This window comes from Aristolochia californica, unplaced genomic scaffold (genome assembly GCF_029961685.1).
Source record: "Aristolochia californica isolate CCGP_79_NKW_82.1479 unplaced genomic scaffold, dmAriCali1.0.hap1 SCAF_13, whole genome shotgun sequence".
NCBI lineage: Eukaryota > Viridiplantae > Streptophyta > Magnoliopsida > Piperales > Aristolochiaceae > Aristolochia > Aristolochia californica.
Window position 1 is genome coordinate 208,707 of NW_027181804.1, and position 22,669 is coordinate 231,375.

A 22,669-nucleotide genomic window follows, 5' to 3' on the forward strand; every position below is an offset into this window, starting at 1 on the left:
TTTGGCTAACCCGTGTTGCACGCTCGCCCAAAGCAGTCCTTTTCTATCACATCCCTTGCCCGTCATGATTACATTTAAGAGTGAATACATCCACTATCAAGACACGGTACAAGTGTTTAAACTTTTGTATATCAAATTACACAGTTAGGAGAAGGTCATTTACAGCAAACAAGCTCCCATAGCACACAACACACAAAATGACAAAAGGTCCTTTTGCATCCACACCCACTCTCTCCAGATTAATAGACCCTCGTAACCCAAACAAACCAAAAATTTCCCAATAATCACACTACCCTTTTAATTTATACACTAAATCTTCATTCCCAAGTTAGTGTTGTCGTTGTCGTCGTCGTCGTCGTCGTCTCAGTCTCAATGCCAAGGTTTGTTGCAGGTGAACTTACCATTGGCTGAGTAAACTCTGTTAGATGAAACTCAATTTGCAGTCTGTGGTGGATAGGCGTTGAACACAACAACCCCTTCTTTATATCTACCTGTAATTCTCTAATGGGGATAGCCGCCAAGAAGTTCTTGATGTACTCCTTGCATGCCTCTTTCCCTTGGCACACAACCTCCTCTCCTTCCTTACTCTTTTCAATTTCCTCACACTCTTTCACTCCAGCCACAACTGCCTGATTTCCAGGGTCAGATTCCGGTTTCTCCTCCTCACCGGCCTTCCCTTTGTTTAGCAATTTAGAGATTGTCGTGTTCTGATCAAACTTCAATATGTACGCCTGCTTGCATCCTTCATAAAGCCTCTCTCCCAGTGTGTCAATAATGTAGAAAGCTTCTGCCTCCACTTTTAGTACAAAAAAATGATCATTCCAACTCACTATGTATATCTGAGGATTGGCACCCATGGGGCAAGAGGATCCTGTTCGGCTGATCTCATCCCAAATGTTGTCAAAAGACATGGCCTCATGAAGGAAATCGAACCCACCATCCATCCCATCATTTGGGTGGAAAAAACCAATGAAGGACTTCTCTGGGACCACAGAGAGTGGTCGAGTTTTTGCCAGGAGAACAGTCTCAAGGTCAAAGTGTTTGTCAGGGAACCTCTCTCTATAAATTTCATTCTCGCACAGGTTTCTCCATTCAAGTGAGCCTTCTCTGATTAGGCTGTCAAACTGGGATTTTATGGGCAATGCGTCCCTGTTGCTTTGGAACCAGTCAGCTATAACAGCAACAAGAGTGGTGCAGGCACTCTCCCCAGCAGCCCTTTCACTCCTTTGGTCAATGGAAGCAAAAAACACCTGTGTTGACAGCTTCATATGACCATCACGGCTTATTACTTCTTTCCGCTCCCAACTACCTACAGCAAAGCTGTCATCTCCAAACTCTGATACTGAGGATCGGTTTGCTCCTGCATCATCATCTGCCTTGTGCCACTGACAAAACAAAATTGCTCAGCTCATGTTCTTATGATTCACCTCTTGACAAGATGGTATATTGGAAAATCGAAACTGAAGACAGTCAAATCATGCAGGCATACAAAAGATAACATTTTACAAGAGCAAAACAGCAACTCAATAATTCTTAACATTCAATACTTAATCCTTAATCCTTAATGCAACCCAAATAATGATTATCTGGATAAAAAATTGATACTCAAGAAACAAATAGAAACCAGATAACCACATAAAAACCTCCTACTTTTGATGAAATGTGGAGACAATTTAATATGGCATTCCAAGTTTTGTAACCTGACTTTCTCAGGCAAAAATTTCAACGGCAGCTTGGTCAAGACACCAAGAATTAGCTTTGATGCTGTGCAACAAAATGTGAGTAATAGGCATAATGTTAAATTCAATTTCCAATAACCTAAGAAGAACTGGGACACTTGACTGTAAGCGAGATGGTTTAATTGATATAGCATATATGCATGAAGTCCTATTTGAATTTTTTTAATAATTCTTTCATTAAAGCATCAATAGTTCTTAGGTCATCGAATGAATATTACAGATAACAAAATCAAGGATTTTTCTTTGAAGATTAACCTATCAAACACTTCAGAAAGAGACGAGGTACAAACATAAAGTGATAAAAGTACTTACTCCTGATGCAAAAGATTCATCAGATGAGCTCAATTGCCGGCGATCAAAATCAATATCATCCCCACCCTCTTCTCCATAAGCTTTCTTCAGCAAAGGCTCTCCTTTAGCTTTAGGAGACCTAAAATTCAATTTCCTCTTCCTCCAAGAAAGGATGCCCCTTTTGGAAGCCTGCAATCTGGACTGCTCAGGGGTGGATGATGCCTCTTCTGCATTTACACAACCAACATCTGATTTTCGGTTGCTGTAGTAAATCCAGTCCTCATTTCCTCCATTAATCCTCATTTCAGAGTAGAAGGATCCACCCATACAATTTGCAGATGCTAATGTGCCATAACTGAAGGATTTCCTAAAACTAGAGCCTTCTTTTCCCTCTTCCAATTCTCCTTCATCGAGTTCATCAAGCGAGTCAGTATCAAATGGATACGTGTACTCAGCATCCTCACTTCTGGCAGAACACCGTCCCTCGCTACCCTCTTCCTCAAAGCAGGCTTTCTTAGACCTACTAGTTGATACAAACTCAGTAAGGATTTTCACTTTTCTCAAACCAGCTTTAAGAGCAGAAAGCTCATCTTTCTCGGAAGAAGTAACATCTCCAGCTGGAGGTGAAAATGGGACAGCCACAATTGCTCTTTGAACTGTCTCAGGTGAGTCCTGTGCAGTCCTAATTTCTAAGAAGCTAAGAGCCAACTGCAACGGAAAAAGACATCAAGCTAAGGGTTTGGATTTTTACCAAAGAGAGCAAAATTGCCATAAATCAATTGTACTGAGAAATCCAAAATATTCAAAATGAATCCATTGACACAAAAGTAATGTTACAGAAACCAGGTGCCTGAAGTGCAGATACAAAATTTCCCATTCCCTGATACTGAAATGTAATTTTCATATATCATGGTGTTTCAAAAGGTGATGAGGATCACTGGATGCAACTATAGAAGCAATTATTATATTTGCTTTAAATGACTTCTTCAAAAAAATAAAATGTTTTGAATGCATTACAGCTGCAGTGATCAACAAATGCATGGAAAATTCCCAGAGTCCAAATATCATATCAACAAGAAGTGCTACAATCAATAATACACCAGACAAAGGAGACACATACATGAAGACTGGCAAGAGGTTCAGAGGAGACGCCAACAAGGGACACAGGAATGTCTATTTCCAGCTCCTTTTTTTCAGCTGATACTGCAAACTCTGCAAGGTTCAGTAAAGCCGTGCCAATGGCTTGGACCTTGTTCTTCAGTTCTTGGTTCATTCCCTGAAGCAAAACACAATATAAGGTTGGGAGTCTTCCATATGCTGTAAAATTCAAGAAGCAGAATGCTAGGGAAATGACTTAATTTCCTGATCAGCAGTCAAAACATATCTCTAAGAGAAGCATTAGAGAAAACCAACTCATCAAGGTTCCAATAGAAGTTACTATTGCATGACAACCAGATGTTGGAGAAACAGACGAGAGAAAGAATAACTACTGCCTAAAGAAACTACCACAATGCTATCTCTGAAGCAAAGATCTATCAAAACAAGTGAAACTGCAAGTGGCACCAGGCAGGGGCAAATTTGAGAAACAAGTTGACTAATGCTTTCCCGATACATGAAGCCTACAATAATTTATTTGATAACACCCTTAGCAGGAAAAATCTCTAGATTTGGCCCAAATAGAAATGCTTCCAATATATTATGCAATACGGAAAAGAAAAAAAAATGATAACTATAAAAATTTCTAAGAAGAAAAAACTAGATAACTAAAGGTTCCAACATCTATAGAAAACTCTCAAAGAACATATCATAACATAACATCTAATAAGAAAAAAAGAAGTTAAATAAACAACAATGATATAAATTCCGACAAAGAAAGAACTTGAAACTAAATAATCCAACATTCAATAAAAAAACTCTCCCAGGCCAGGAGGAGGGCCAAGACTAAATGAACTTTTTAATCGGAGATATTTGTTGAATAAAGAAGTAAAAAAAATCGAGCGAACATTTTGAAGTGATATGCACAACAACGATGCTAACAACTCGGGTTCATGTTCAAGTCAGTTAGCAGGTCAACAAATAAGTAGAACGATTCTTTAACAAACAAATAAACCAAATGACTTTTGAACTAAAAACGGAAGCTCAATAAAGGACAAAATCGTGCAGCACCGAACTAAGAAATCCTCGAATCTCGAAGTGCAAAATAAAAAAAAAAATTATTTATATCTCTCTCCACAAAAATACACAACACAACTTACTGTAATTCTGCGAAGTAAAACAAGAGATACTAAAGTTGGTGATAAATATCTTCTCATAGTCAAAGTCTAGGGAAAAGACCTCATAAAATAGAAACGTGATCAGCATCACCAAAAATCCGATACGACGAACCGCATCTAACCAAATCAAATAACAATGCACACACAAACTCGAAAATTTTGCATCCACTCGAGGTCCAGAAAACATAAAAACAGAGATACTTGTCACCAGACTTACGTTAAAAACGGAGAAGACGATTTCCCAAGGGAGAAATGCGTTTTCCTTATGAGCAGAAAAGTTGCAGACGTTACGAAACTCCTCATTCCATTCCACAGAGCCGTCGTTCATAAGGCTCTCCTCTTTGGTAAAATTCTTCTTCACCGTGCGTCGCAATGAACTCAAAGCAATCTTCGGACCTTTCCATCGGACCTCGGCCATTAATCTTGGCATCTCCGGTGATTTCTCAGGCTCCTCCTGCGGAAGCAGATGATGAAACCCATCCATCCGCAAGACAACGAGCTTCACCTCGAACTTTTTGGAGAAGAGAGGCGGCCAAGGCCGCCATCTCATCATCTTCACCACCATTGCAGCGTCGACCTCAACAATCGGACGAGATCCTCCACCAAATCTCTATAAAACTCAATTTCGCTCCCCACACGAAGATCGAGACCTCAAGCAACCTCGGAATCCAAACGCGAACTCGGAAAATTCGACCGGAAAAACTCGATATGCTCCGGCGCTTTCAAGAATCTCAGGCAATAAAAGGTCCGAAATCCGGTAAACTCCTCAAATATCACTCACCGAAAAAGCCTAACGTCCGCCGCAATCCAAAAAAAAGAGCTCCTCCAGCAAAAAGGAAAACTCCAAACAGGTAGCAATCAGCACATCACCAAATATCTCCTCAGAAAAGACTCGTAACCGCAAAAACCTTCAAATTCTCGCGAGAAAAAAACAACGAAAATCTGCCAGAGGCGCTCAAAATCGGCAGCAACCTCAGAAATGGCCTCCTCCCTTCCAAAAAGAACGGAAGAGGAACAAAAAAACGACCGTCGACCTCCCTACAAAACTCCTCCGATGAAAAGTCCGAAAGCTCCAATACGAAATGAGGAAGAATATGCGAAAGCGATGCGGATTCGTATCATCAAATATACGGCCGGAGGGCCGAAATCTGAGAAGGTAAGACGCGAGAGGCACGGCTCCAGGAAAGAGAAGACAACAGCGACCATTAATAAACAAAAAACCGCAGTAATAAATAATAATTTCTCAACGCCGGCCACGAAATTTCATCCACTCTGCGCTCTCCTCTCTCTCTCGCTTTTCGCTTTTCTGCTTTAACCCTAACAGAGCTCTGCTCTAACCCCGAGTAATTAACCGAGGTTAGGTTAAATTCCAGAGAAAGGACAGAGGAGAGACTGGAGTTGATAATGGCCGCCCTTAGTTGACCTGGAAAGTAGAGTTATTCGAACCGGTTCCGGTTTAATGGAACACTTAATAGGGAAGGAAAAGGTTTTGTCTGACTTTCTCCGAACCCACTCTTTATTAGGTCTAACCCGGTCGAATCAAACTCGGTCCGGTCCCACACCCACGTGAGTAGTCAAGCGATGACTTCCAGAAAAAAGGATAAAGCGAGATTCGAATTACGGGTATTTTAATTTTATCCTAAAATTTTCCGAAACAAAAAATAACGAGAAGAATACGAGGGCAGAAGATGCCACGTGGCAACTTAGGATTCTGGATGATTTTTATATCGACGTCGATATTCGAGACAAAATATAAAAAAATTAAAAATGGAAAGACCCAGCCTGGCTTGACGGCGTTGCTTGTGTTAAGCAAGATGCAAAATTACGGAAACGTACTTAACCAAATGTTTGCTCGAGAGAAATATTGCCGATTTATTGGAAATTTCGATCTTAGATAATGGAATGGGATTTGAGTGGATAAAAAAGTCATTTCAAAACTAATTAACGCCGCCAAAGCCGTTGCTTAATCCTACTTTACAAAGAGGAAAAAAATAGATAACATTAAGAGGCTGTAATGGCAATGAGGTGACATAAGACAACCCTTACTTCACTATTATGATACTTTCTTAATTTCTTTTTGTTTTATGACAAAATTACCACTCTATCAACAAATGGGTAAACCTGAATGATGTTGTAAGGGGCAGGAGTCATGGTGGTCCCTTGGTTGAATGAAAACTGGGACTAGAGCCACAGAATGAGTCAAAACCTGCAACTGCAAAGCTCAAAAAAAAGAGAGAGGGAGAAAGAAAGAGAGCCACAAAGAGTGCTGGTGGGGGACATAATAAGGAGGCATGAAGACTGAACCACATTTGACAAAACAAATGTCCCACATATGAATGGCGATTTATTTAACACATCGCCTTATCTGTAAAAATTACAAGATCAGAAAAGAATCAATTGTTGGACGTCCACTGTAAATATCACTGGCTGGAATGAATGAGGAGGAGACAAATGGGGAGAAAAAGAGTCATTTGGAGCGAAATAACCTTCAAAATTAACAGAGGGAATCAAATTGATGACCAACCCACCAGTAAAGGACACTTTCAAAAAAACGAAACATGTACAGAAAGTGACATTCCTCTGCTCCCCAGACAGCTACCACACTCTGCTGTAACAGCGGGGCTGGTCCTTGTTCTATTCACAAACAATGACAACGAAAACAGTTCTGCAACTTGGGCTTCTCTACCATGGAAAGTGCCTTCTCTTCTCCATGCCGTTGGCTTGGCATCCTTCTTTCGAATTTGCGTTTGGAGATTTGGTGCCCCATGTCTTCTTCCTGTCTTGGGTCCTACTCGGAGAAAGAATGACACTAAATCAGTTAATCTTGATATCAAGAAAGACTTATGTGCTTCTCCTGGGATTTTACCATGATGAACTCCATCTACTCTCGTCTAATGGGTTTAGTCAAATAACAAAACACTGATCTGATGGGTAAATCAGTATTAATAAGCAATTTCCTCTCAACAGTTGAAGACTAAATGCAGTGTCTGAATTCATTTATATCTGGCCAATGTATTTTCTTTTAGTGCTGGTGCTCATTTGGGATCCACGCCTTCCAGTATTCATTGCTTTCCATACATAATAATAACGTCAGTTGAACTCGGTCACTTGAATAGTTTGTGGAAGCTATCTAATACAGGCATGCCCATCGAAGCACTCCTCCCTGTCTCCTCCATCTAACAAAGAAGCCAAAGTAGATCGTTCACTGGCAGCACTTGTTATCAGAAACAAAATCACTGAACAACATAATTCACACCCCACATGGTGTTGGATAGGAAAATGAGGAACAACCAGCAAAAAATAAAAATAAAAAATAACAACAAGTAAGAATTAGCTCTTTATGACTACTTAAGATGGAGCAGACATGGACTGTCCTCAGAAAGGGAAAACTAAAGCATGATAAATAACAGAAGCTGGCTTCCATTTAAAGGAATCAGAAAAAGCACCAAGGAAACACCATTCGGTAAGCAACAATATTGACACGCGATGCTCATTCATAAAAAGGACTTAACCTAATCGGAAAGGACATGATTTTGGTATATAGTTCAATACCAGCAAATTTGAACAAAAGCTTTTCCTAACATCGCTTCACATGAACCATGCAAACCTAAATTTGATATGACTTACAACTCCCACAGCCTAACGTTCTATTTGAAATTGAATGTCTTCCAGTATTTTCTTTTTTGATTTCTCTAATGCTAACCCTAGCAAAAATGGATGAAACATAAGGGAAACCACAAAACTAGGCTTGCTTTTGAATTATAATGTAGACATTCTCATTGGGATAATAGCTGATAGAATAGGTCTTGCTTCAAACAGCCTTGCTTTTTCTAATGAAGGTGCCTGCAGCTTAAACAAGCACATAAAATTTTCGATAATCTTTCAGGCTTGAAGAAATGGAATGAGGCTCTCATTCACACTGCTGTCCTCTACATGGTTATCACTTGTGGAAGGCATCCTTCGACTTCTCACCATGATCCGATTCGTTCCAAAATTCATGTTGTTTTGTCTGAATAACATGTCCAACCTTGTGATTAACATAAAGAAAACACACAAACCAGCGATTATATCCCCATAAAATGATCGCATCAAAGAAAAGGCAAATAGTCTTAATTTATCACGATAGACAATAAGGTAAAATTTGGACTTTCAAGAGTAGATGAAGTAATGGTGAATATATTGATTACATGATATTTGAATTTCATACTTATTGTTTAGGAGAGAAATATGTGTTAAGGTGAAAACTGCACATTTCATTGCCAACCCTATACCTCAAGCTTCTCTTACAGTCATTTAACGAATAGATTTCAAGAATTTTCTTGAATACTAAATAGGTTTCATTTTCTGACAACAAATTGAATAGGTTTCATAATAGATATGCATCGACATTAAGCTATTCAAAGTTTCTGTGTTGAATATTCTACAATAAATACCACTAATTTTAGAGAGTATTGCTAGTATTGCAAGCTAGGATGTTCATATCAATTTTTTTTTCTTTCCGAGGATTTCATAACTGCCATTTTTCTTCACTATCAGTCACATTTTTTTATAATTGTTTAAAAAAATTATGGGGAGAAAAGAAAATGGCCAAATGCAAGATCAGAGGGAACAAAGGGATCCATTTGGCCAACCCCAAAACGAAGAAGCTCGCTGAAAAAACTGACCTACCAACACCTAAAGAAAATGCTACCTGTAGGCATATGGATGATGTGTGGATTTTCACGCATGACATGGACCTTGAATGACATGATCACAATACATCAGAATAAGGAAAGAGTGAAAATAAAAATTAAGCTTTTTCAATTCCCATTTTGCCTTTTTCTTTTGTTTCTTCTTTTCACTTCTACCTCTTTCTTTTTTACCCTCTCCTCCCTCCATTCTCTTTCTCTTGGAAGTATGGCTCCAAAGTGAGGGGCTTTTAGCAGCTGTCAGATCAAGAGGGAAACTGGATAATTGCTGGCTGTAAATTAAGAAGGTAAATAAAGATGGAGGAGGAGTACCAGCAAGGAGAGAGATGCGTCACAGCGATAAATTTACTGTTTTACAGAATGGCATCCTAAACTACTTTGTATGTATGTCACATAAGTGTAAACATGTTAATACTTGTCTATATGATGCAGTTAGAAGTGCTCAATTTCCCAATCAACATTGTCATAGGTAGGTGAGATCATTGTGGAATATTTCTGATGCCAAAATTCAATCAGTGTGACTTTGTTGAGATGCAAGAAGTATAAACAACCATAGATAACCAATTCAGTCTCCCAGAGACTAGCTCTTCACATGGCTAAAAATTAATGGACTTTTGACTACTCCCTTACGCTCTATGGCTACTGAAAAGTACTTCTAGACAAGAAGTAAACTATAACATCATAAAGGCATGAAAGTGCTAAAACAGCCAGTTATTCAGGCTTCCAACAGAAACAACTCAATAGTTTTACTGCACAAGCGATGAACTTATATATATCAAGAGATGTAATACTAGAAGTCCACTAATTACAGTAAAGATAAAAAAAGTGAAGCTAGAATGTTCTCATGCTCAAACCAGTGAGATAATTAGAGATACAGCAAGGTTCATGGGTTTTAAACAGGGTAGGGGAATACACGAAGAAGGAAACATCAGGATGGAAAAGAAAGAAAATTTCTATAGGGAAAAAAATAGTGGTCACAAAGAAACCACACGATTTAACAAGCAGCAGACCTTAATTTGACATAAATTAATATCCTTAAGATAACTTAAAAGGCACAAACTACTTACAAATTCATTAGAAAAGATGATGAAAGGAGCTTGTATGAAAATAGCGGAAGACGTATTTCAACAAGCACCAAATCTGCATAGTCGTGCAACCCGTAAAACAATAAAAAAAAAAAAACAAAAAAAACACGTACTCAAGTGTAGTGCCTTCAAAATTGAATGTAGGCGGAATGGATTTCTGCGGCGTCCAGGTAAAGCCCAGACAAGAAGTAGAGGAGTTTTCCTCGAGCGGGTTTTTAGTGTTTCGTACGTAGAAGAAAGCTGGTTGATTCCGGCGTCGTCGTCTTCATCACCGCCCCGAGGATAATGTTTGATAACCGCGTAACAGTAATGCTTATATATTCCCCGCGTTACTGTACGCTCCACTACGCACCGGATTTTAGATATCCAATGCACCCTTTACGATGTTAAACGGAGACGAAGGACTTGTTAGTTCACAGGTAGTCTTTCCTTCGGTCATGAAGTAGGAAACTCACAGCGGGGAGTATGGGTTCCGTGGAGCTAGTTAAAATTTTCAGAAACTTCGACAATAGGGTTTTGCCACCCCAAAAATTGTTCGTAACAGTAGGGAGAAGATCGAAAGCGGGTAGAACCGTCGTCAAAAGAGAGCTGGAAGCCACCGCCACTTCGCTGGTTTCGATACTTCAACGTGGCCATGTCGAAGGCGAATGTTTCGCTCGAGCAACGAGAAAAAGTAGAAAACGTTCGTATCCGCCGATATATCGGTTATATCGGCCTTATAAATTCCGTTTTAAGGCCAATGTTTCGCTAGAGGAGAGGAAAAACGTGAAAAACATAGATACCCGATATATAGGTCAATATTTCCGCAAAAGAACTGTTGAAAAGATCGTATCGGCCGACACAAAACCTAAAAACGTCATATCGAAACTCGATGTAACGGCATTGCAGCGGGTTTCCATTACGTAACGGAAGGGAACATGACCGAGTCGGCAACTGAGTCAACTCGGGCTGCAGACTGCAAAAGGAACTGCAAATCCTCGGGTCACCAACCGAGACAGAAAGCGAGTCCACGCGGATCGGACAACGAACCAGCTCTCGTTAATCGCGCAGCTTTCCTGCCACTGCCACATTCTAAGAAGGTCGGGATTCGGGAAATTGTGCTATTCCTGTGAATCGCAAGCTCCTCTATAATTGCACAATATCCCGTCGTGTACATGGTATCCTCTCTTTTCTCTGCTACCTTTCGTTCGTCCTGCTTATTCCCTGCCAGTCCTGTACAGAAGCTTCAGAGTTTCAAACAATCGAAGTTGTTTTCTGCAATGGAAGCTGGTCTGGAGGCGTTAGAGTTGTCATAGTCGAGTTTCTGGTAAGCTATCAAGATTTTATTCGCATGTTTACGAGTCATTTGTAATTATGCGGAAGCCTTTTGCGGTTTGCTAAAATAGGGTTCCGACTGTGCCTGGAAGGCATGACCTCTCCGGTTCGCCTGTATGGCATTTGACAAAATGCTTACTAGAATTTCCCCTTATGTTTGATTTCTGCGTGGTGGATTCGTCTTAATCGCGCTATGGTAATTCATTGTTCGAGTTCGAGGACGGCCGAAATGGTATTTGGACCTCTTTCGGTGTTCTCTAAATGTACGCTGGGCTGTGAAGTTTCCTGTAGAAATTGCGAGAGCTTTTATTGGGACTGAACTTTGATACTCTCATGGGATATTCACTTGTATCATGACCCAAAAAATGTCAGTTGGCTCCCGTAAGTTTTTCCACGTCGGGAGGTTTGTTGTATTTGTGCCGCAAATTCCAGCTCAACATATAGTATTTTCTTTAGTGATTGGATAAAAAAAACACCCAAAGACACCTCTGATACTCGTGACTTTTGAATCGAAGATCTCACAATCCCGCTCAATATGTAATATTTTCTTTAATGATTGGTTAAAATAGCACCCATAGACACGTCTGATACCCGTGAGGTTTGAAGCCAAGATCTCTCAATCAGAAAACCTCGGATACCCGTGAGGTCATTGAATCAGAAATTCAGTCTGCAGGACCTGGGGTTATTTTGTTTCATATGGTCAAGCAAGGAAAGTAGTTTATGTTGTTTCTAAGTTTTCTAGAATCTTGAGTTATCTTATGTTTTGTTACTGAATAGCTCTCCATATAGACGAATGAGTAAAAGAGACTATACGGTGTATGTCTAGTCTTACCTATGTTTAATTCTCTAGTAAAAGGCAGGTGAATAGCTATCAGTAAATGAAACTGTGTTTTTGTTGCAGAGGAATCAACATGTGGCACAGGAAATGCAATAAGTTATCCCATAGCAAATCGTGAGATCTTTCCATTTCATCATTTCCAGAGGTGTTGTAAGCTATATATATCACATGCACCAAGTTAAGTTTAAAAAGTGCAACTAGCTCCTAGATTTAGTCACATTGGAGCAGTTTTGTGTTCACTTGACCTGCATTTGCACTTTTCCAGTCTATGTCAAATCTTGCCATCAACTGGCCTCATTCAAAGAAAACTTGTTTGGTAACCTAGTTTGTTTCAAGCAATTGTTATGAGCCGCAGTTTAGAACACATTGATTGGATGCCATGTAAGTCTCTTTTGCGAGCATTTTAAGTGCAGAGGTGGTCCCATAAATAGTGTACTCGCTGGCACTTAATGAAATAGAGTCTAGGTTGATTGGTAGGTATCAATGTTAAGCTCACATTACACCGTCACTTCAGAATCCACTAGTAGGATATTGTCTTTTTGCTTATGTGCTATTAATAGTTGGGGCTCTCATGTTGTCACTTTTGTACTTGTTAGGTGTTAGTGGGTAGGTCATTCTGGTGAAGTGGCAAAGATGAGACGTCAAGGACAATATGCAGATGCTGGTGTGAATCAATTAGTTGCCAGTCAAATGCAGCAGAACCAAAGAATGCAACATAACCCTGCGATAAACCTTTTTCCAGGACGGCAAGATGCTTTGTCTGGAGAAGATGAAACCAAATACATGATTCCAAAAGCAGAAGGACAATGGCAATGGGATCGGGATGGACCCAGGGGGTCAAATCAATTGCCTTCTCACCCGTATAAAGAAGGTAAATTTGGCCTTGGTCATTACTTTTGTGTTGAAACTTTTCTTCTCTGTATTGTGGTGTCTTTTACATGCTCATGGATTGCGATTCTATCTTTGACTGCTGAGACAATGCGTAGGTAGCTGTGTACTTGGCTTGTGTTTGGGTTAGAGTTGTCATGAGTATCTGAGTGAGTTTCAAAGATGTCCCTTTTTGATGCCCTTATTCATTAATTAGGGGGGGGGGGGGGGGGGGGGGGGGGGGGGGGACAGTTAGACCAGTACTATATTATCAAGATATGATGTGACGCATTTCATTGCTAGCCAGTTTCATTTTTATGAAATGAATCTGCCAACTATTTCGAGGGCAATAATATTCCACTTTGAATTCTGTAAATTGGATGAATGCTTCTTTATGACACAATACATTGGTCTTGCTTTTATTTGAAAAAAAAGGTGTTGGTTCAGTCCCCAGCGGAGGGAGCTAGGGAGTATATTCTTTAAGTCACCATTACACAAATTTGTGTAGGTGCCGCTCTTTTGGAGGGCTCCACTTCAATTATTAAGTAGTCATTAAGTTCAAGACCAAAGAATACAATACACCCTACAAACTAGAGGCTAAAGAAAAGTGAAGTGAGCAAACAATTGGAATAATAAAAGCCAAAACCCTTAAGGGCAAGTGATAGCAAGAGAACTAGGGACTATCTTAAGGCAAATGCAAGAGAGTTTGCAGCGTGTTTAGTGGATTGTGGTGGTCATCTAAGTTACAGAAAGAGGGTGATCAAGGGTTTGGATTTCTTCAAAGAATGACAGAAAGCACAAAGAGGGAATTGAATCATGAAAACACCAACAAATGACCACCTTGAGGTCACTTTCAACATGAAGTGACAAAAAAGAAGGTCCTCTTGTGTGTTATCACAAGGGACAAAATTTGTGTCATAGTCAAATCCCCTACATGAAGAACCTGAATAAGAAAGCTGCTGCCTTGAATAACACTTTCAACAACCAATGGGCTACAGTTGACCTGAGAACTACTAAAAAAAATAGGTTTTAAGAAATTCATTGATGCGGCAGGGATCGGTGGAAGGGAAGCTACAAGGATAAGGAGAATGAATCACTGAACTAGGAAGTCAATAAACTTGGGGGTGAAGGCTGACCCCATACAGACTAAGATGGACAATCTCCTCAGTAATGCCACCAGCCAACTTGGCATTGTCGTTGAATTTCTCATGGTTTCTTTCATTCCAAATACCCATTGGGACACCAACCAACATAATTCTTCAAAGAAACCTACCTTTCCCTGAGAAGGGCCAATAGATGGACTAAATTATCAAAACACTAAAGAATGGGATGCAAATTTGCACACTGAAGTGAGCAACATCGGGCCCCAAACCGGGAAGGAGTAGTAATTGATGAGCAGGTGCATGTTTCTATGTCACTGCCTCAAAGCTTACATGAAAGGTTCAGACATTGCTTTCTTCTTCTGTCTTCAACTAGCTGATTTCCTAATACTAAAATGCCACAATCTTTTGGCTAGACAGGCTTGTTTCATGCCCTGATCTACCCAATTAATAATGTGGTGCTTAGACCTCTAGGAAGAAACTTACCAGACAAAGTGGTACTTGATGGCCTAATTTTGTGGTCTCATTAGTGGGGCAAGGGATGAGGAAGTCTGGAGAGGACAGATGTGACAAGGTAAGGGCTACACATTTCGCGAAGGAGCTTGTTTTTCTGAGGATAACCAGATGGCAAAATCCTTGAGGATGGGAAACTAAAGGATTTTTGTGGGACGATTGGATAAAGGGTGAAGACAAGATAGGCTGAGGGGAGTAGGAGGATTCAACAAACTAAGATGCTGCATGGTGAGCGGAATTCTTATACTGTGGAGGCCAGATTTTTATTTTTTATTTTAAATTTTGAATGGTGAAGAATTTATTAAAAGATCGAAAAAAGGCAAAGGGAGGGAGAGAGCTCCCTACAACCAAAAAGAGAGAAGAAGAAAAAATCAAAATTACAAAGAAACAATGAGTGTATAATTATAAAGGTACAATGAATTAATTAGGAGGGCCCAAAGAGACAACAAGTTGTTGATGGTTGATACCCTCTGTAGCAAGAGAATCAGAGATGGAATTTGTTGTGCACAGTACACCGACTCCAAGGGACTTTGAGAAAGGCCATCAGGTCCTCAATGTGAAGGGAGAAGCTATGAAATCTCTAGGGAGACACAAGATGACCACTGCCCCAAGAAACCAGCACTTGAGAATAACCTTCAATGATCAATAGCTGGGGATAAGTTTTCATGGTAGAGCTGCATACCTTGAGGGCAGCCTACACTTCAGCTTGGTGGAGTCAGCCGTACTAATAGGACCCAAAAAGAGAGGAGAATGTGACCCTCATTGTTTCTAATGACACCCCCAATTTCAATAGGCCCCGGGGTTACCTCTAGTACTCCCATCAAAACTAAGTTTAAGATGTCCCACCAGGGGACCAGTCTATTCTACAATAGATTAAACTTCTGGACACAGCAAACAGCCAAGCTTTTCCAATTCTACCTTAGGATGGCAATGATGTAGTCTTTAAGGTCATCTGTGAGCTGCCTTGGAGACCAGATTTGTTGATTTTTTTTTTTTTTTTTTTGCTTGGAGAAAAGCTCATGCTGGCCTTAAGATTGATGATCTAATATTTCTCTAAAACAAAGCATACCGTCTGAGGCAGGGATTTCTAAATTTGGGGGAGAGGAAGGTCTATGGAGCACTCTGAGCTGTTTAGTTGTGAAATTTTGGTCTTGGGGAGCCTCATGACAAGTTGTAACAACATGCAAGAGAGAAGACACCTTGACAGAGCTCACGAGAACTCTATGAAAAATATACATGAGCAACACCGTTAATGAAGACTAAAAAGGTGACTATTCAGAAAAAAGGCTAAGAATATGGCCAAGTAAATACAAATGAGTCTCTAGAATTGCGATATCTTCCCAAAACCTATTTCTTCAAGAATAAAATCCTGTAACTTTCAACTGACATGGTCAGTTACCTTTTCCTTACAAGAACTCTTTGATGCTTGGTTCTTTTGAAAGATCAATGGGCTCATGTATTGCAAGGGCAAAGTAAAGAATCTAAATGGCCTTATGAATACACTCTGACACTAATGAATAATTGAGGACAGGAAAAGCTTGTGCCAGTTAACTACAACTTTAGCAATCAACTTTTAGGAGCTAGATAAGCTGATGGATCTGAAGGCGCTTGACAACAAAGAACTATCCCATTGTCTTGCTATTGGTTCCTAGGTCATAAATTCATGAAGATCCCACACACGTTGTCCTTGATAAAATTCCAAATGGATTTATAAAACTCTGACTTGAACCTATCTTAGCCAGTTTCTATGGAAAGCAAAGCATAGACTGTCCTCTCAATCTTGAAAGGGAGAAATGGAGCTTCAAGAGCAGCAGATCAGTGTGTGACAAATGCTTAAATTGAAGTTTATGGGCATACACTTAGGGGGGGTTAGTCCACAATGAAGTGGAAATGAAGTGGAAAATTGAATTGAACTGAGATGAATTGTTTCCACTTCAAGTCATGTTTGGGTGTTAGTCCAGGCCAGTTGAAGTGGCTGGAAAATAGATTCCAGTGTTAGTGCTTGGAAAACAGATTTCAGTGTCCTTTTCTAAATAAATGATTATAGTTTATTATAAATTAAAACAATAATTACGTGTGACTACAATAAATTATATAAAATTAATAAAAAATTGAAAATAACATAAGAAAATATAATAAATAAACATAATGGTTTAATTAATGATAAAAATTGGATAGTTAAACCAATTAATGATTATAGATTATTATAAATTAAAAAAATAATTACGTGTGACATGAATAAATTATATAAAATTTTAAAAAAATAAAAAATAACATAAGGGAATATAATAAATAAACCTAATGGTTTAATTAATTATAGCAATTGGATAATTAACCAATTAACGATTATAATTCATTATTAATTAATATACTAATTACGTGACTAGAATATATTATATAAAATTATTAAAAATTACAAAATAGCATAAGGGAATATAATAAATAAAAATAATGGTTTAATTAATTTTAGCAATTGGATAATTAACCAATTAATGATTACAATTCAATATAAATTAACATACTAATTACGTGTGACTAGAATAAATTATTTAAAATTAATAAAAATTAAAAAATAACATAAGGGAATATAATAAATAAACCTAAGTGTTTAATTAATTATAGAAATTGCATAATTAAACCAATTAATGATTACAATTTATTATAAATTATTATACTAATTACGTGGGATTAGAATAAATTATTTAAGATCTTGTTTAGGATTATTTCAAAGTAACCAGATATTATAGATGTATAAGTCACAAAATCTGGTTTTGAAGTATCTTTAGAACCCATTTCTTGCAATAAACCGCACACTCTATCTGCCTGGTTACTTTGAAATAATCCTAGAATAAGACCATTGTAAGTAATCGCATCTGGATGACAACCAAAAATTGCCATTTCATGAAAAATTTCAAAAGCCTCACTAATATTTCCTGATTTATTCAATCCCTTAATAATAATATTAAATGTGCAAGTATCAAGAGTAAAGTGCTCCATCATTTGTTCTCTAAGGAATCTTACTGCTTCAGCTGTCCGGTTGCTTCTCACCATGTAATTCAAAAGAGTATTAGAAACATAAGAACTAAGCTTATATTTGTATGCCTGGGCTTGATGCACTAATTCCACAGCAAAATCTACCTTACCCACCTGTGCAAAGGATGTTACCAAGACCCCCAATATTGAACCATCAGGATAATGACCATCAACCTTCATCATATCAAAAACGTCAGTGGCAGAATCTAAATGCCCTCTATGACATAATCTTCTTACCAGAAGTGCATAACTGGGAAAAATATGCTTCAACTGGACAGTTGTACGTGTAAAATTGAAGAAGTCCAAAGAAAGCTTAGGACTTCTAAAGTGTTGAACAACTTGGTAAGCGATGGAAGGACTCAAATTATGCTGAAAGAATGTCAAAATATCTTGAGATTGAGAGCAAATGAATAAGGTACAGATAACTTTAACCACCCACTTTCCAGGGTTTTGGACTCCAACCTGTCGCCTATGAGCAAGCAACTCAGAGTGAGAAATGACAATAACACGATCATTAAAACTTGAAGCGAGACGACTTGTTTGTAACGATCGATGGAGAACCATTTAAAACCCTAAAAAAAGTCAAAGCAGAAGATGGAGCTCATTTGTAATACAAAATCCACAGACCAGATCAAAATCTTAGGGTCTTCATTAGTCCTTGCCCATCTTCAGACAATTGGAAAGCTGAAGCTTTTTTCACATGACAAGTGCTTTCGTTCAAGGGGCTGCTTGAGGGGTGGGGATGATCAGAATGGGACAGAAGAAAAGCCCTATGCCAGAGAGACTGATTTAACAGATTAAGAGAGAGAGAGAGAGAGAGAGAGAGAGAGAGAGAGAGAAAACTTTAAAAAGAAGAGTCAAGAGTTACATAACATATTTCCTAAAAATGAAATTGGCACAACACTCGTGATACTTGTTTGAAGAAAGGAGTTGCTGTTCTAACAAAGGTTTCATCAAAATTTGTTCTGCAAAAAAAAAAGAGCAGATGTTATATATTTTTCAAGAGAATAACTATTAATTAAGATAATAAGCCTTTTTTAAGAAAAAAAAAAGACCTCCGTACAGATAGGATGCAGTAAGAATTCCAGTTAAAACAACAAAAAAATAAAATTTAAGATCTTGTCGAAGAAGGATGGAAATATTTTCATTTCATGAAGAGAGACCATGGCATAGAACCTCGTCAACAACATTATGATTGTGTGGTAGTTCTTCTAGGCCGAGCTGGGTACTTGACAGATGCTTATCAGTTTGTTGAAAGTATGCTAATAAAACCAGAAGTAACAATGTGGTGGGCACGCCTGCAAATTCCTTAAGAATATAAAGTTAGGACAATATGTAGCAAAACAGATTTCTGCTCTTGATCCATCAAGTGCTGGCCACTATTATGTGCAACTCTCAAATCTTAGAAAAGAAGAAAATAAATTTTTTTGAGTATTATCTTCATAGTACATCTCTCTACAGGGCATTTTACTTTCCAGATCTTTAATTTCCCCTTTTCAATACTCTCAGATTTTAAAGGTTCATACCAAGAGTAGTAGCTGAAACTGCTACATATATATCATCATCAGATTTACTCTCCTGAGTATGTACCTATCGACAGTCTCTTTCTTACATCCCCATGTTATCTCCAAGATATATGCCCATTCGTATATAAATCTCAGATTTTAGAGTCCGGCCAATTTTCTTTTTACCAACTCTGGTTTTAAGATAGGGGTTGCAGCAACCATTTTTTAGTATTTTATAAATTTTTTAAAAGCAAACAGGGAAACGTTACAGTTCTCTTAGTCAATACTCTTCCAAATTATTTATTGGGGCACAATCAAATCTGTAACAAACCAACTAATAAAAGGGGAGTTATGTTTAGAGTCGGAACAAGTCACTTCTATGACGGGTGTAGAGATTTTGCTGATAAACAGTATAAGAAATAAAATTCATCACAAGTTTATGAAAGATAAAAACAGCTTCAATGAATGTGATATTATTGGAATTAATTTGGCCACAATCAAGATAAATTACGCACAAAAATTAAAATTAACTCAAACACAAAACTAAATTAGTTGAAAAAAAAATTAGGGTTTCGGATTACCTTCTGAAATTTGGGGGAAATCACCGCCGAATGGGGAAATGTAAGCCCAATGGAAGAAATCGACGCCTAACCGTCGAAAATCGAAGAAGATTGAAGGAAATCGAAGGATATCGAAACCGGAATAGGTTAAATCAAAGGAAATCGGGGGAGGAGGAAAGAGAAGAGCGAGAACAAGAAGGAAGAGGGAGGTTGAGAGTGAAAAGAGATGGAGGCCTAGAGGGAAAAGAGAGAGGGAGACGAGAGAGGGAGAGGGAAGAGAAAGGCCGAGAGAGAAAGAGACGAGAGAGGGAGAGGGAAGAGAAAGGCCGAGAGAGAAAGAGACGAGAGAGGGAGATGGGGCGAAAACGAGAGATAACAAGAGAGAGGGAGCAGAGAACGAAGACGAGCGCCGAGCAAGAGGAGCAGAGACAAAGTCGGGCGAAAATTTTCGTCCAGAGACGAAGGCTGAGCGAGAGGAGAGGAGAAAGGAAATGGAGCGTGGGGGGGGGGGGGGGGGGGGGGGGAAGAAGCGACGCCATCGCTCGTGGTAATTGGATGACTTGAAAAAAAGGGCGGAAACAGAATTCCGTCGTTTTTGCCTGAGGAGATGAAATGGTGTTATCTCACTTCAAGTCAAGTCATTCTGGACTAACACCATAAATGGGATGAACTAGGTAATGCGGGGGGAATTCATTCCACTTCATTGTGGACTAACCCCCCCTTAGAGTTTTCTTCTCTATAAATCTATGAAAAATCTGACCAGTTTATGTAATGAATGAGCTGATGGGGAAGGCCTCCAACAGATTATGCATCTTTGGATGTGTCATGTCTGTTGTCACATTTCAGGTGCTACTTTTGTCCATAGCATGTGTTATCTGACTGCAAACTCTTATGGAGGAATATGGGCAGTAGGACCATGTGGTTAGGTTTCTTGCTTGTAATCAATAGGTTTTGTGGTTGTGCCGTCCGTTTGTGTTTTGAAATACTCAATCTTCAAATTTAAAGCCTCACATTGTTTCTTCTAGATGTGCATCATGATAAATAATTTTCTGATGATTCCAACAAATAACTACAACCATGAAATGAAAAATAATGAAAAAAAAAACAACGTAGCAATTTTTTTCTTGAGAAAAAAACCAACATAGCAATTCTTTATTAACATCTTTCTTGCTATTCTCTTTTATACACAAAATAAGAAAGTTCTGACATGTAAATTGCCTAAATTCTTTGCAATAAGATGTGTATATTGTGATGTAGGTCATGGGAGCGATGTTCCTCGCTCTATGAGGCCAGACTCAAAACTTAGCATAGAGAAACAGAGCAGCAAAGATCCAAGAGGTCAATCCCATGAGAAGGATGTGGAAGTTGGGTATGAGGAAGCTATCATGCCACAGACCATTGAAGGTCTTGAAAACAAATTTCTTGGTGAGATCATGAAATTAATCAAGGAACATCAGGAAGCAGAAGATGCAGAGATTGCACGGCATAGGGAGGTGAGCTTTGCAGCCTGATTTATTTCTCTCATATCTATCATTCCCAACCAAGAAACTGCTAAAACATTAAATCATGGCCATTTTGCCTGTGAAGATTTTTCATTGGATCAGAGACCAGCTTGGAAGTGTTGGATTTATGAGTTTTGAATTAGAAATATTGGTGCCTTCTGAGTGCTAAATAGTGTATTTATTCTTTTCTTGAAGCCATTTTTAGCTTGTTCCATATTTTACCTGTGCTTGTGAAACATAGAAGAGTATCTACATTTGGCTTGAAAGTTGAGTATTTTCATGTCATGAGCATCTTTTTGATTTTATGAACCCCCAAGATGCCCCCGTCCCTCTTCCCTAGGCCTCCATAGTGTTGCTGTGTGGGTGTTGAGAGTGGCAATTTTTTTTTTTTTTTTTTTTTTAATCTCAGTTTGCTTTCGTTGTGTTGCCTCTTTGCTTTGCTGTTTTTGTTGTTGTTGTTATTATTGTTGTTGTTGTTATTGTTGTTGTTGTTATTGTGTGTGTGTGCGCGCGCGCGTGTGTTAGGAGAGGGTTCCAAAAGAGAAAAAAAACGAACAGAAATTTTTATGTGCTTGAGGCTGAAATAATGGGAAATAATGTTTTCTGTTTCAGAGAATAAATGAAATCAATGCTCAGTACCAGGAAAAACAAATGACTGTCCGGATGCGTCAAGCAAGCCACAGAGATGATTTCCTCCGTCAAGAGTCCCAAGCTCGGCAGCATTTGTACCAGCAAGCAGCACTAAGCCACTTTCCCAATAACAGCATGATTCCCACGGATCCTCATGGCTATGGAGCTCCTGTTGGTAGCTTTGCTCCTGGTCACTTCGACTCTTCCTACAAAGAAAGATCCCAGTTTCCAATGGGTGGTCGAAATCCTGGATTTGAATCAAGAGGCCCTTATCCAGGTGGCCGTGCTTATGATTCTGGTTCACGCTATTACTGAGAGACTCACTAGTATCTCCCCTTGTTCTTGCTCTGCTTGAATGCATTTCCATTTTAGCTCTAATCTTGTTGCTTTTGCCACTCTTACTACTTTTCCTTTTTTATTATGCGAAAGTAATTGGAAATAATTGAATAATAGATTATTTGGGTTGTGTTTGTGATAACGGGAAAGTGTATGAAAAAAACTAAGAATTAATTATTATTTTTATATTTATGTTATTTTTTGGGACGATTTTTTTTATTTGATTCCTCCATTAATAGAAATAATGAGAAAAAGTGCGTTTTATCACTTTTTTTAATTTTTAATTTTAATTAATAAAAAAATATTTTATTTCTAATATAAACAGAAATATTATTAGTATTTATTTTTAATTAGTGGCATAAAAAAGAATTTTTTTGTAATAAAAGTAGTCCGTG

General features: G+C 38.6%; 2 protein-coding genes across 3 annotated transcripts; one reads left to right on the forward strand and one right to left on the reverse strand.

Annotated features, from left to right (window-relative positions):
• Positions 1 to 73: 73 nt before the first annotated feature.
• On the reverse strand, positions 74 to 5,486 carry LOC137947933 (uncharacterized). Its single transcript, XM_068793792.1, has 4 exons — positions 4,521 to 5,486; positions 3,151 to 3,306; positions 2,052 to 2,738; positions 74 to 1,385 (listed from the first exon to the last, which is right to left on the reverse strand). Exons 1-4 carry the CDS (start codon positions 4,866 to 4,868, stop codon positions 318 to 320), a joined length of 2,259 nt encoding a protein of 752 aa, XP_068649893.1. The 5' UTR covers positions 4,869 to 5,486; the 3' UTR covers positions 74 to 317.
• Positions 5,487 to 11,161: 5,675 nt separating this feature from the next.
• On the forward strand, positions 11,162 to 22,416 carry LOC137948789 (uncharacterized). Of its 2 annotated transcripts, XM_068794960.1 has the most exons (5): positions 11,162 to 11,382; positions 12,292 to 12,373; positions 12,825 to 13,099; positions 21,064 to 21,299; positions 21,921 to 22,416. In XM_068794960.1, the coding sequence occupies exons 3-5, from the start codon at positions 12,862 to 12,864 to the stop codon at positions 22,251 to 22,253; spliced, it is 807 nt and encodes a 268-aa protein (XP_068651061.1). In that variant the 5' UTR covers positions 11,162 to 11,382; positions 12,292 to 12,373; positions 12,825 to 12,861; the 3' UTR covers positions 22,254 to 22,416. The 2 variants fall into 2 exon arrangements, with proteins under 2 accessions (XP_068651061.1, XP_068651060.1); XM_068794959.1 differs by lacking the exon at positions 12,292 to 12,373.
• The last annotated feature ends 253 nt before the right edge of the window (positions 22,417 to 22,669 follow it).

What these genes read in the sequence shown, in the direction of transcription:
- LOC137948789 (XM_068794960.1), top strand. Translation starts at nt 12,862, where the DNA reads ATGAGACGTCAAGGACAATATGCAGATGCTGGTGTGAATCAATTAGTT. An exon ending in TTCTCACCCGTATAAAGAAG is followed by an intron (nt 13,100 to 21,063) that starts GTAAATTTGGCC and finishes ATTGTGATGTAG; the next exon opens with GTCATGGGAGCGATGTTCCT. An exon ending in AGATTGCACGGCATAGGGAG is followed by an intron (nt 21,300 to 21,920) that starts GTGAGCTTTGCA and finishes TTTCTGTTTCAG; the next exon opens with AGAATAAATGAAATCAATGC.
- LOC137947933 (XM_068793792.1), bottom strand. Translation starts at nt 4,868, where the DNA reads ATGGTGGTGAAGATGATGAGATGGCGGCCTTGGCCGCCTCTCTTCTCC. An exon ending in AACCTCTTGCCAGTCTTCAT is followed by an intron (nt 2,739 to 3,150) that starts GTATGTGTCTCC and finishes TTTCCGTTGCAG; the next exon opens with TTGGCTCTTAGCTTCTTAGA. An exon ending in ATGAATCTTTTGCATCAGGA is followed by an intron (nt 1,386 to 2,051) that starts GTAAGTACTTTT and finishes TTGTTTTGTCAG; the next exon opens with TGGCACAAGGCAGATGATGA.